This window comes from Lissotriton vulgaris, chromosome 6, assembly GCF_964263255.1.
Source record: "Lissotriton vulgaris chromosome 6, aLisVul1.2, whole genome shotgun sequence".
In the NCBI taxonomy this organism is placed as follows: Eukaryota; Metazoa; Chordata; class Amphibia; order Caudata; family Salamandridae; genus Lissotriton; species Lissotriton vulgaris.
The window spans coordinates 1,717,105,534-1,717,119,595 of NC_141694.1; the positions used below are offsets into that span (position 1 = coordinate 1,717,105,534).

Below are 14,062 nucleotides of genomic sequence, written 5' to 3' on the forward strand. Positions count from 1 at the left end.
GCACCTGTAAGCAGTGGGGACAGAGTCTATGTCACTCAGGAGTGACCAGGAGACTTGAAAGACGAATACCCTCCGATGTTGGGTGTTGCAGATAGATTACGAGGGCCTTGACTCTGCAGCTGTGAGGACCAGGCGACACTGAGGAGGCCATGCACGAGCTGTTCCACAAAGGATGTTGAGTACTGAGGGGTCAGTGTCTGGCGGGAGCACCAACAAGCCTTGGCAAATGCAACCAATGTAGGAATAAAAGAAGGAGCAGCGTCGGGACCAGCAAGGTCCAGGGGACTCACCAACAGCAGGGGAATCAGGGCAGGCCCCGAGCAATCAGAGGAGCCCAAAATAAAGAAGTGTTCCCCTTAAGTGGACCCACGGGCCGGAGGCACTCGAGTCGCGGGAAGACCTAAAGCAGCTCACCAAAAGATGCAGGCCCCGATGCACAAAATGTGGTGTGGATGAAGATTCTGGTCACAGGAGATGCTTGAGGTTGGGGCTACTTGGAGCCTGAAGATCTTCTTGGAAGGAAGCTGACAAGCCCTTGCAACTGCAAGTTGGATATTGTGCCCAGGGGTTCAGTTAATGCAACCCCCACGAGGGATACTGGCCTCACATTGGTGAGAGGGCAGGGCAGGCCTTGGGAGCTGGGGAAAACTACTACCTGTGTTGCAGAGCCCATGGAATCCAGAGGAACTCAGGATCTGCAGACCGGTCGACTTAGTTACGTGCCTGCGAATGCAGGGAAGGGACTCCTTCACTCCAAGGGAGATTTCTGCAAGTGACTTTTCTTCACTTGCCTTGGAAGGTTCCTGTATAATGCTCAGGCACAGAAGATGCAGCAGACTGGAAGGGAGACAAAGTCAGGCTGAAACGAAGTCCAGTGAAGTCCAGAGTGCCTAGACGGTAGAAGTAATAGTGATGTCTGATCTGAATCTTATCCCACGACGAATCTAGGGACCTGCACCTTAGGTAAGCCCTTAAGTACCCTAGGGAAAGGGTTGGGAAGATTCAGGGGACCCTCCCAGGAGAGGGTCTGGACAGGGGGAAGGTTACTCTCATGTCCTTTGCCCAGTTTCAAGCAAGAGGGGTAGCCAATGGCTCCCAGAACTGGTTTGAACGAGTGTTCCCCCAAGTGTGTCCCTCGTGCAGACTTCCTGGCGCTGACAAGCACACCCACCTGGCCCCAATACACTAAATCCTGTCTGGGAGGTGGTCACACCTCCCTGTAATCTGATGCCTACTGTTCCACCTTCCTTTGAGCTTGGCTCAGCAGCAGGAGGGCAGAAATGTGTCTCTGGTTGGCAGCAACCATTTTGTGCTGTCCAGGTCGAGAAGGTTGACACCAGGAACCCTGAGAGCCTAACAGAGGGCTCTTCGAGTGCTTGTAATCATACCTCCCACACCGTTTATGTTGTAGAGGGTATGATTCCAACATGTTTGATACCAAACATGATAGGATTCGTTGCAGCCGTTTTTGAGAAGTTCATCACGTAATTACGCGGTGCCCATCTATATAGTAAATGGCTGCTTCACTGACAACCGGGAGAATGTACTCCAAAGGCTGCATGGGGTGCCCTGCTTATGCAGTGGAACCCTCTTACTTAGAACCAAGTACCCTGCCTTCAGGATTGCAAAGCCCTGCTATAGGAGGGACTTATAAGTTTTAAGTGCAGTGACCCTTAAATATAGGAATCCTATATCCAATGCATGATTCAGCACATGAGAGACCTTTGAGGTGCCTATCCCTGGGTACCTTAGTAGCACATACTAGTCACTGATAAGCGTCACCCAGTATCCAATTTGGGGTGTACATAAGTACTAACCACAACGGTTTAAGGGAGAAAGCAGATAGACTTGGGTCCTGATTAGCAGGATCACTTCAGACTAGTCAAAAATAGTATCATATAAAGCAAAATGTGGGGGTAACCATGCAGAAGGATCCTACCTTCCTACAATACCTCAATAAGCGCAAATTCTTTCAAAAATCTTTCAGGCAACTCTTCTCGTCTGAACTCCAACTTGCATGTTCATTTCACCCCATACACTCTCCAGAGACATAACCGTTAAGGGACCCCTGAGGTACCTCCGTACATGTCTATAGCTGGTCTATCGCTTTCATGTTCAATAACTAGCCCATAAGAGGATTGGTGAGATACCTGCCCGTTTCCCTGCTCTGATGGGTTAGAAGCTGTCCTGATTTGCTTGATCTACTTAAATATACTCTCCTGATCAGAATTATTTGTAGGTTAAAATCCAGGACTGAAAACAGTAGCCATGGAGATGTGGGCCCTGTAGCTATGCAGATCTTCCTCAAGCTGTCCTGAATACAGAAGAGTGGCCTCGGCTCTTGGCTCAGGGGGTGCAAAGCTACCATGTCCAAGCTCATATGAAATTTCAGGGTGAATGCCCTTTGCTACTTACTGCATGTCACCTTAACAAAAATATTACCAAACTTGAAGTTGGGGACAATTATATTTTAGGTATTACCACTGATTTTGGTCATCCTGTTACCTTTCTAAATCATGAGTCATTTTTCTGATAGAATAATAATTCCAGAATTACTTCAGCCATAAAACTACTCTTCCATTGGGTTGCTCAAGCAGTAAATTACAAATTCTCATTAATGGTGACACAGAACACAGAGAGTGAAATATGAAGCTCCTTAAAAAGAAGTAACGCACACGTGGGCGTATTCCTTCATTGTCTTCCTTAATTCACACTGGCAGCATTCTCATGATTGGGAGGCCAATGTGTACGTACTGGCTCATCCTGGGACTTGCAGCCATGTTTATCGCATTATAAATCTAGGACAACAAGAACCAGAATGCAAGGAAGAAACCTGCAGAGAGCGGTCTGCTCATGCACGGACCGAGTGCACTTGAGCTCAGCTACTCGTCTTGGTTCGAACATTGAGCATCGAAACAGTTAATGGAAAGGCAAGGGCAGGATTTGGGACTTGTGAACTACAAACTGTACTCAGTGTTTGATTTACAGCGTTATCAAAATGATTTTAGCTGCCAAGTGAACTTCCCCCTCGTGCTCAGCGCAATAACTGACTCTTTATTGCACAACCCTCCGTGCTTAGTGTTGCACGAGCGGCCTGCGGTGTGCTAGTTTAGTTCTGAGGCAATGGCGGCCGGACCCGGACTCCTGGCTGCGGGCGGGCAGCTGCTCTCTCGGCACCGGACCGCCGTCCTCTGCGCGGCGGCGCTCGGGGTGGGCCTGGCCGCAGCCTGGCTCTGGAAGAAGCGGCGCAGGAGCCGAAGGGCGCGGCGGCAGGTCGGGGTGGTCTCACAGCTCTTTATTTACCCCGTCAAGTCCTGCAGAGGGGTCCCCCTGGAGGAAGCCGAGTGCACCAAACTGGGCTTGAAGCACGGAGAGCTCCGGGACAGGTATCACCACTCTTCTGGGGAAAAAAAAAAAAAACCATTTAAGTAATAGTAGAGCCCATATTAGGTGGAGGAAAGCACGGAGGGTTTTTTCCCTTGCATTTTCCTTTTTTTATCTTCTATTTTTTTCTTCAAAACCTCGTTGCCCTGCGGTCTATTGTCACGCATGACAGTTTCAGGTTGTCCGAGATTTTAAGGCAATAGCACATCGCATGCTTGGATTGTCGTTCTCCTTTTACCAGAGCTAAATACTGCTTAAAAAATACCAGAATACAAAGCATTGCTCACTGAAAAGCCAGGACTGCAGTAAGTGCCACGTGGTGGGAGGGGCCACCTGCACGCTGCAGTAATCCAGGACTACAAGCACCAGACATTCAATGGAAGCATGCATTGTCAATGCCAGTAGGTCTGAGTCGGTGTGTAACACTTCTGCCTGCTTCCATAAACTGAGGGGAAAAAAACAGGGGGAGGTTATAAAAGCTAAGTCAAGTCAAGTCATAGGATTTATATAGCGCACTACATACCCAGAGGGTCTCAAGGCGCTTAGAAAGGGGAGGAGGATTACTTGTCAAATATCCACATTTTAAGTTGCTTTCTGAATGCTAGGTGGTTCTGGGTAAGGCGAAGGTAAGCGGGGAGTGAGTTCCATGTTTTAGCAGCCAGGTATGAGAAGGATCTGCCTCCCATGGTGGTCTTGTTGATGCGAGGTACCATGGCGAGGGCTTGGCTGGAAGATCGTAGTTGGCGGGAGGGGGTGTAGAAGGACAGTCGTGAGTTGAGGCATTCTGGTCCGATGTCGTAGAGTGATTTGTGTGCGTGGGTTAGCAGTCGGAAAGTGATCCTCTTATTGACGGGTAGTCAATGGAGGTCTTTAAGGTGACCAGAGATGTGTTCGTTGCGTGGGATGTCTAATATGATCCTGGCTGAGGCGTTTTGGATTCGTTGGAGTTTCTTCTGGAGTTTAGCGGTAGTGCCTGCGTAGAGGGTGTTTCCGTAGTCCAGTCGGCTTGTGACCAGAGCATGGGTGACTGTTTTCCTTGTTTCGGTGGGGATCCAGCGAAATGTTTTTCTGAGCATGCGAAGAATGTTGAAGCAGGAAGAGGATACGGCGCTGACTTGTCTGTTCATTGAGAGTGAAGAATCCAGGATGACGCCTAGGTTCCGTGCGTGGTCTGTCGGGATGGGTGCTTTTCCGAGGGCTTCCGGCCACCAGGAGTCGTCCCATGCAGAGGGGGATGTACCTAAGATGAGGACTTCTGTTTTGTCTGAGTTCAGTTTCAGACGGCTTTGTTTCATCCATTCGGCAACTTCTTTCATTCCTTCGTGTAGGTTAGTTTTGGCGGTGCTGGGGTCATTGGTGAGAGAAAGGATTAGTTGAGTGTCATCCGCGTAAGAGATGATGTTGAGGTTGTGTTGGCGGGCGATGGCCGCGAGGGGGCTCATGTATACGTTGAAGAGGGTGGGGCTGAGTGAGGATCCTTGTGGTACGCCACAGATGACTTCAGTGGCCTCGGACTTGAATGGTGGGAGGCGGACTCTCTGGGTTCTTCCGGAGAGGAACGAGGTGATCCATTCAAGTGCTTTTCCTTGGATTCCGATGTTATTGAGGCGTTGTAAAAGGGTGCTGTGGCAGACTGTGTCGAATGCTGCAGAGAGGTCGAGGAGGATGAGGGCGACTGTGTCTCCATTGTCCAGAAGAGTTCGAATGTCGTCTGTTGCTGCGATGAGGGCGGTCTCAGTGCTGTGTTTGGCTCGGAAGCCGGATTGTGAGGAGTCAAGGGATTTGTTGGCTTCGAGGAAGGCGGCGAGCTGGTTGTTGACAGCTTTCTCGATGACTTTGGCCGGGAATGGAAGGAGCGAGATGGGGCGGTAATTTTTGAGTTCGGTGGGGCCCGCTGTGGGTTTTTTCAGAAGGGCGGTGAGTTCAGCGTGTTTCCAGTCTTCCGGGAAGGTGGCGGAGTTGAAGGAGCAGTTGATGACATCTCGGAGGTGCGGTGCTATGACGGAGTCTGCTTTGTTGAAGATGTGGTGAGGACATGGGTCTGTGGGGGATCCTGAGTGGATGGAATTCATCAGGCGGATTGTGTCCTCAGTGGAGATTGGGTTCCAGTCGTTAAGGGTGTTCACGGGGGGAGAATGTTCAGCAAATGGTAGGGTGGGTTGGTTTCCGGGTTGGTTGTCGAAGCTGTTGTGGATGTCTGCAATCTTGTTGTGGAAGAATGAGGCTAGGGAGTCGCAGAGGGCTTGGGAGGGGGTGATGTCGTTGGAGTTGGCCGAAGGGTTGGTGAATTCCTTGACGATGTTGAAAAGTTCCTTGCTGTTGTGGGCGTTGTTGTCAAGTCGATCCTTGAATGCTGTTTTCTTGGCCTTTCGGATTAGTTGGTGGTTAGTGCGGGTGGCGTTTTTGAAGGCGTCCTTTGTGCTAGTGGTTGGGTCTTTTTTACAGGCCTTTTCAAGGGAGCGGCAGAGTTTCTTGGACTTCTTAAGATCATCGTTGAACCATGAGGCCTTTTTGCTGCCAGGTTTGCTTTGACGTTTTTTCAGTGGTGCTACGATGTCGGCGGTGTTGGATAACCATAGGGTGAAGTTGGCGGCGGCTTCGTTTGCGTTAGAAGAGTGGGCTGGGGCGTTTAGAAGGAGCGAGGCGGAGATCTGGTCCGAGGTGATTTTGTTCCAGTTTCTTTGCAGAGTTGGTTGGAGGTGGTTGGTGGGTTTCGGCTTGTTGTAGGTGAAGTGAACGCAGCTGTGGTCAGTCCAGAGGAGGTCCGTAGTGTGGCTGAAGGAGACATGATTGCTGGAGGTGAAGATGGGGTCGAGTGTGTGACCTGCGATGTGGGTGGGGGAAGTGACCAGTTGTTTAAGTCCGAGGTTGGCGAGGTTGTCTAAGAGGGTGGCGGTGTTGCGGTCGTTGATCTTTTCGAGGTGAAAGTTGAGGTCTCCCAGAAGGATGTAGTCTTTGGAGGGGAGCGCGTGTGGGGTGATGAAGTCTGTGATGTCTTCACTGAATTTTGCGCGGGGTCCTGGTGGTCTGTAGAGGAGGGTGCCTCTGAGTGTGGTCTTGGGGTCGATGTGGATCTGGAAGTGAAGGTGTTCGGAGTTAGCGAGGTTGGCGTCAGAGCTGGTTGAGATGCGGATTGATTTCTTATGGACGATGGCGATTCCTCCTCCTGTGTGGTTGGTGCGGTCCTTGCGTGTGATCTTATAGTCTTCAGGGATGGCAATGGTGATGTCTGGGGCGGAGGTGAGGCCAACATAGACTGCATATTTCTACATGCCTGTGTTTAATTGAGCACATTAAAGCAAGTCTTATTAGCTTTGCCAGTGCTTGTTTTCTCTCTCAGTATGACTTAGCAGCTTGGATGGACTGTGCCTATTGGAGCAGCCTAACACACATAAAGGTGTGTTGTGCCCTCTGGCCATAGTATACCTAGGGCTCATCAAAGTGTCCTGTCTGTGGTTAGTAGTAATTATCATGGGTGTGGACATGGAATGTAATTTGAGAACATGTCAAAGCCTCACCCAATGAAAGTGGCATGTTTCAACATTGGGTTGTCAGTTAACCCTTTAATTGCTGCCGACGGCCAACGGTCGTCACGAGCGCTACCTCCCCAGTGCTGCGCACAACCGTTGGCCGTCGGGTCAGCATTCGTTCTCCGAACGTTCAGCACTGGCCGCTGAACGTTCGACGCTGGGAACGGGTTAAAGGAAAGAGGTGTGGCGCAGCGGCCAGGGCGCCTGACTCCAGACCACCGGGTTCCGGGTTGGCCCCCGGTACCTCATCCCCGGTACCTACGGCAGGTTAGGCCAGCACCATGTGACTCTGGGCAATAGATCACTTAATCTTCCAGTCGGCCCCCAGCGCTGTGACACCCTCGGGTAATTGTGCGCTTTACAAATATTGGATTTTATTAAATTTCTCAGTCAGTGTGACATGTTGCATACTGTACTACCACTCAAGTCTGTCGAAAACGTGCACTAGTAAAAACATATACTGTAATTGTACCTACATTCCGTCATCCATAGGAACTCCTATAGCTAAAATTGTGTAGGAGTGGGATACAGAACTTTTATTTTCTATAATTTTGCTTCCTTCCATAGCAAACTCTGAGGTTGGCGTGCTTTATAATGGAGACAGTGCTCCATTGTTTACACTAATTTCATGGTGCTTTAACTTTAAAACATACTAGTGGAGACCAATTGTTTCAGGTTACATTAACACCAATGTGCTAACAATAAGAACAGAACTGATGAGACAGAATGTTTAAGGTTACATTGATACACCAGCGACAGGATACTGTAAAGGGCTGGGCGTAACTGGAGTGATTCTCTATAGTGTAATTACTCACAATTACAGAAAAGTTATTCATAATTATGTGCAATTATGTGAGAAGCGTGTGCAGCATTTAGCACTATTTTTTTTATTTTTTTTTATTGAGCATGATCTGTAGTAGTCAAACAAAGACATATTTTGTACAGTAGAGAATAAATTCTTGATAATACAATACAACATCCGTAACATTTTAACGAAAAAGATACAGAAAAAAGGAAAAAGCAAGTAACAAAAAAAAAAAAAACGGAAAATAAAATAAAAAGAAAGAAGGTAACAGAAGAGACAGAGAAAAATGAAAAGAGGGGTCAATTATAAATTATACATTTTTTCCATTTTCTTAGCATGTAGTTCCTTGTCAGCCCTTATCATATCAGGTGGAGGATCTTACATTGTGATACCAGTTCGAAATTGGGGCCCAGATCTGAGTACCCCTAGCTCTTGTTTTCCTACCCCTTGTGCGATATATAGCCATCTCCTGCTTGTAGATGGCAAGAAATCGGCCGAGTCACATCTGAAAAGTGGGAACATTAGAATCTTTCCAACATGCCGCTAGAAGAATGCGGAAAACGGCAGTACCCAGAAATACAATTCTCTGTTCCTCTACGCTATGACCTAAAGATTCATCGTGACCCAAAAGATATAAAGTGGTGGAGGATCTGAGGTTCCGTCCAAAAACTTGAATCCAGAATCCTTCGATCAATGTCTGTAAGTTATTTAGTTTCGGACATTCGGAAAACATATGAATCAAATTAGCTTGTCCCTGTCTACATCTGGGGCATCTGTCATCTACTCGCATACCCCAAGTGAACAGTTTAGCCGGAGTAAAATAAAGGTTGTAAATGGTTTTAAAGTATTGTGCTTTAAGGTTAGGTGCTAAAAATAAAGTTGTGTAAAGAGTTATACTGTTATTAATATCTACATCAGAATTACCAAGTTTTTGTGCCCAGGACCTCTCAACACTTTCTAAATCATCCTTAGAGGATTGAGAGAACAAGTTATATAGAGTACCTATTTTGGTATCTAGTTTCCCTATAACAGAAAAAAAGTTAAAACTATCTAGGTTAATGATGGCTTTAGAGTTACGAATGTTGGTATAAACTTGAAAGTATTTTAAGTAATCTGTAGTTGGTATATCAAATCTCAGCTGAAATCTCTCAAAGGATGGAGCAACGTTCTGTCCAAAAAAATGGCCAAGTGTGTATATACCTGAATTTTCCCATCTCCTAGAGACAGTATCTTTTAGGGATGATGATATAACCTCACTATGCCAGAGAGAGATATACCTTGTTATTTTAGGTATACCTAACTGTTTAGAAGCAAGATTCCACACCTTCCATACATCTTCAATTACTTTAAACTTTGTTTTCTTATAATAAGATGCTTCAAGCTGTTTCAACAGTAATCCTCGGCATTTATCTCCTAGTCCCAGTTCAAAAATAGAGGGGATATAGGTGTTTGTGATAGGTGTTGAAGTAGTGTAGCCCAAAGATAGAATGTCAAATTCGGGATTCCTAGACCGCCTCTATTCGGGGGAAGAGTTAAAGCTGGTAATGCTCTCCTTATCTTACCGTAATTCCAAATGAATTTAGAGATTGTTGAATCCAGGATTTTTATAATGGTGTAATCGGCCATCAATGGGATAGCTCGGAATAGATAGAGTATACGAGGAAATATACTCATTTTAATATAGTTAGCCCTACCTATTATTGTGAGGTGTAGATTATCTACCCTCTTTAAATCTGTTTTTATTGAATTAATCAATGGATCGTAGTTGAGCTGATTAATTTCTTTTATTTCCGGAGAGATATTCACCCCAAGATATATTGCGTTTTTCACTTCATAGGGACTGTCATATGTGATATTATTTGTACATATTACCATGGTTTTATCTCTATTAAGTGTGAAGTAATCAGGGTTCCCAAGGCCTACATGCTCCGAAGATAACCCACTTACACTCAAGAACTGTTGGCACGGAAACTGTAAAAGGCAAAGAACAAGTTTATTAAGACCCCATGGGGTGGTGGTACACTCAAACAGCACCCTTCGGTAATGCAAGAGGTATCACACCGAACACCGGTGTGACCCCGATTTATATACAGTTTTGGGGCAATAAAAGATAGGCGGCACAAGTTAGAACACATTTTAAGGACATATATGGTCATGTTTTGGAATACTGCCAGCTCATTGGAGGGGGCACAACTCTGCTGGTCAGTTTGGCGCACATTCCTTAAGGCTTACTGGTCAGCTGGAACTGCGCATGTGCAGCTTGACCAGTACTAAAAATAGCCTGTTGCTGGGCAGACTGAAGTGGTCAGTGGAACGGACAACGGACTAAAGGGCACGCCGGCCACGAGGCCACTTATGGTCTAAGATGGCCGCCGCAACATTCAAAATGGCGTTTTCATATATAGCCAAGTTTAAGGAGGACAACGTGTAGGTTCAGCTAATCGCTAACGCGGCCATGCCAATTACGACAGACGACCCTTTTAGCGTTTAGCTGAATCTACCTCATAGTGAACATAATCAGGAAGCTCGTCCTCGATGTCTATTAACATGATTTGTGTTACCTCTTTATGAAGCATCATTTTGTCATGAGCAAGAGCTCGTCTTGATGGTATGCAAGCTGATAGGCACATAGAACATAAGGCTGGGCCACATTGAATACATAGGCATATAAAAAACATTGCTCCCACAATTGTACATAGAATCATCAACAGTTTCCAGTCCCAGGTAGCAAGCATAGACCAGAACCATCCTGAAAGTGTCCAAGTTCCATTGTCCGGGTGTATCTCAGCTGCAATCTTGTGAAGCTTGGATATGGCATCATAAACAGATGGAGAATTGTCCGGAATGTATACACAGCAACTGCTTCCGATAATTCTACATGCCCCCCCACGATCAGCCAAAACTACATCCAACACCATCCTGTTTTGGAGCGTAACAATTCTAGAAATCTGTAGTTCCTCAGTGATGTTTCCCAGGGCAATGGCAGTGTCATTCGCTACAGCCTCAACAACACGTGTCAGTCGTCTTATTTTCCGGCTGTTCAGTGCAGCCCCCACGAAGGAGAATAGTCCCAAATTAAAGTCCACATACTGTTGCAAAGCAGTATCGGTCTGGTCGATGTCATCCAGAACAACAGTTCGCTTAACCCTATTCAAGACGAAATCATGGTATAAAGTATAATCATTGTGATACATTGGTGGGGCAATGAATACAGGAGGTAACACAAACGATACGTAGCACGTGCCCAACCATCCCAATGGAAGCTGATGGTAACCCTTCGTTCCACAAATAAAATACGTATTTCGTGATGCAACAAATGAGATGCCATTCGGGCTATCAAAAGTGAGAGTAGTGTTACATTCGCTTTTCCCTACTGCAATCGAACCCTTATTTCTGATACATAAATCGGCTTTAGTAGCAATGACATTAATAATATGTGCGCTGGATACATTAATATTTCTCTGGTTGCTGTACACACGTGGGACAGACACATTATCGGGCCTGTACTCCTCCCATTCAAATCGAGTACCCTCAGCCCGTGGAAACCCATCCTTGTCATGGGAGCATACTTTATTCAAACGGAAAAGCACCCCCCCTTTGGTTGGCCATCTTAAGGTAAAGAGGAGGGTGTACCAGGCGTTGCATGATCTATTATGTGAAAACGGGAGTGGAATGAGTGGGGTGCCCCCTCTCTTCTGGTGCCCTGGCAACATCCCACACACCCAGCAATTTGAGGTATTGGTCATATTATGTGTGTGATGAAGAATCTGAATAAAGCTGTTATTTAGATACGTTTGCCGATGTCGTTCTTCATGAAAGGGTAATGTAAAGTGAAAATGTTCAGACGGAGCCGGGGTAGTCGGCAGCAAATGTTCACGTACAGGCACCACAAGTTCAACTACCCAGGCTATTACAGCTATCACCACAATAGTCAGGACAAAGAGAAAGGCACCCAATACTTTTTTATCTCGTGATGCCGTTGATGCCATAGTTCAGAAATGTTCGTGCAAAGTCTCAAATAACACAAATTGTTCACAGAGTCTCAGATACACGTGCGTGTATACCTAAAAAAGAAAAATGCGGTGCTGAACTCCGAGGTAGCCGTTGTTTTCTTCTCCGGGCCAAGACGGGTGTCGCTACACTGGCAGAACTGATCCCCCCCCCTTGGAATTCCCGGTTTCCGTTTCACAAACCTGGAGCGGTAACCAACCAGTCATTAACAAAAATGCAAACAAAAAAAATTCTTCTTATCGAGGACGCAAGTTGTAGCGCTCTCGTCCGGCAACAGCGTGGTCCGGGAAGGCTCCCTCAACTTCGGCCGACGTCACAGCTGGGCTCTTTTCTTTCTCCAAGATCTCTTTGTAGTCGGTCAGCACAGCAGGAGTCACCAGATCCGGAGAGACACGGCGGCAGTGTGTCGAATGCACCCACCGCTTCCTGTTGGTCACTCGTACAGCGGTTCGGGTTGCAAGGAGGACCTGTTCGGGACCCTTACACCTGGGCTCCAAACTGCTTGCTCTCTCAAACGACCGAATCATGACATGGTCCCCAGGACGGAGATCAGTAGAGTTGTCAGGGAGCGCTTCTCGAACCTGTTGATGAATAGAGAGTAAATCATTTGTTAATCGTGCCAAATAGTCGTTCATCATAACACAAGGCACATCATGTATTAGTCGCGGCTTAGGCACCCCCCAGATGTTCATGGGGCGCCCAAACACCACCTCATAGGGCGTAAGGCCAGTTCGTGAATGGGGTACTGATCTAAGGGAGAGTAGCGCTAGCGGCAAAGCATCTGGCCACTTCAACGATGTAGACGCCACAATTTTGGCCAGTTTAAGTTTCAACGTAGCATTGTACCGCTCGACCAGACCTGCTGACTGAGGGTGGAATACAGCGTGGAACTTCTGCTGAATCCCTAACCCCTTCAGTACATATTCCACAATCTTTCCAACAAAATGAGGCCCATTATCGCTCCACAGAAATTTGCAAACTCCAAAGCGAGGAAAGAATTCCTTAAGCAACACCTTAGCTGTTGTCAAAGCCGTATTGTCTTTCGTGGGGAAGGCCTCAACCCATTTGCTAAAGGCACATACCACCACTAGGACGTACTTCAGGTTGTTGCAGCGCTCGAGTTGGATGTAATCCATTTGGAGTACCTCGAATGGCGCAGAAGGTGGAACGAACCCTCCTTTCGGAGTATGGGTCCCCTTTCCAGGATTGTGTTGTAAACAAACCAGGCAGGTCTGCACTACTCTCTTCGCAGTATTAGCAATCTCGGGATGTTCCCAAACTCGTGTTAAGAGCCGAGTGATTGCAAGAGCTCCGACATGCGCCAGTCCATGTGTCATCTGGACCATCGCCTGCAAGTAAGCCGCAGGCAATTTCCACTTTTCCATGTCTTTGCTTCTCCAACAACCCTCGTCATCTAGTACCCCATCTGCTGCCCATGCCGCAAGTTCAGATTCAGTAGCTGATTTTTGAATATCCAATATTTCTGCTCTAGCATCACTCCATCGCTCAGCCTGCGATTGTATCACGTACATGGGGGAGCTAGTTCGGGACATAGCCGTTTGTCTTGCTATGCTGTCTGCAAAGGCATTTCCTTGACCCACTTTATCCGTGATCTTTTTGTGGGCACTGCATTTTACTATCGCTACTTTCTTTGGGCCAAGCAGTGCATTTAGGAGATCACGCACTAGCTCTCCGTGCATAATGTGCTCTCCGTGAGATGTCAAAAACCCACGTTCTCTCCAGAGTAGCCCGAAGTCATGTGCCACTCCGAAGGCGTACCGGCTGTCCGTGTATATGTTCACACATAGACCAGTACTCAATTCGCAGGCTCTTGTTAAGGCTATCAGCTCTGCTGCCTGAGCCGACTTTTGTGGTATCCTAGCTGTTTCTACCACTGTCTTAAGTGTCGTGATCGCATAGGCTGCGGAAGTCGTACCATCTGGCAGCCTTAAACACGATCCATCAACCCACAGTTCCCCATCCACATCTGGAAGTGGGACATCCTGTAAGTCGACACGACCCTTTGTCTGTTCCTCGGTCAGGAAAACACAATCGTGATGTTTTTCTTCCTGACCCTCCTCGGCCGGATAGGGCAATAAAGTGGCAGGGTTCAAAGTAGCGCATCTTTTCAGTGTAATATGTGGCGCCAAAAGTGTCAGCTCATATCCTGTTAGCCGTGCACTCGTGAGGTATTGGGTCTTTGTTTGGTTTAGCAGGGCATCTACTGCGTGAGGAACTAACACCAACAGTTTGTGCGATAACACTATTCCCTCACTCTGTCGTATGGCCACTGCTGTTGCTGCTACCGCTCGAAAACACCCAGGCAACCCTC

The 14,062-nt window shown here is 47.2% G+C and overlaps 1 protein-coding gene across 1 annotated transcript in view; it reads left to right on the top strand.

Annotated features, from left to right (window-relative positions):
* The first annotated feature begins 2,989 nt into the window (after positions 1-2,989).
* Positions 2,990-14,062, top strand: part of LOC147709359 (mitochondrial amidoxime-reducing component 1-like) — a 206,464-nt gene continuing 195,391 nt past the window's right edge. Inside the window, exon 1 of the mRNA XM_086927931.1 lies at positions 2,990-3,386. Coding sequence (XP_086784057.1) covers positions 3,124-3,386 — 263 coding nt within the window. The 5' untranslated portion in view covers positions 2,990-3,123. The remainder of the gene's footprint in view (positions 3,387-14,062) is intronic.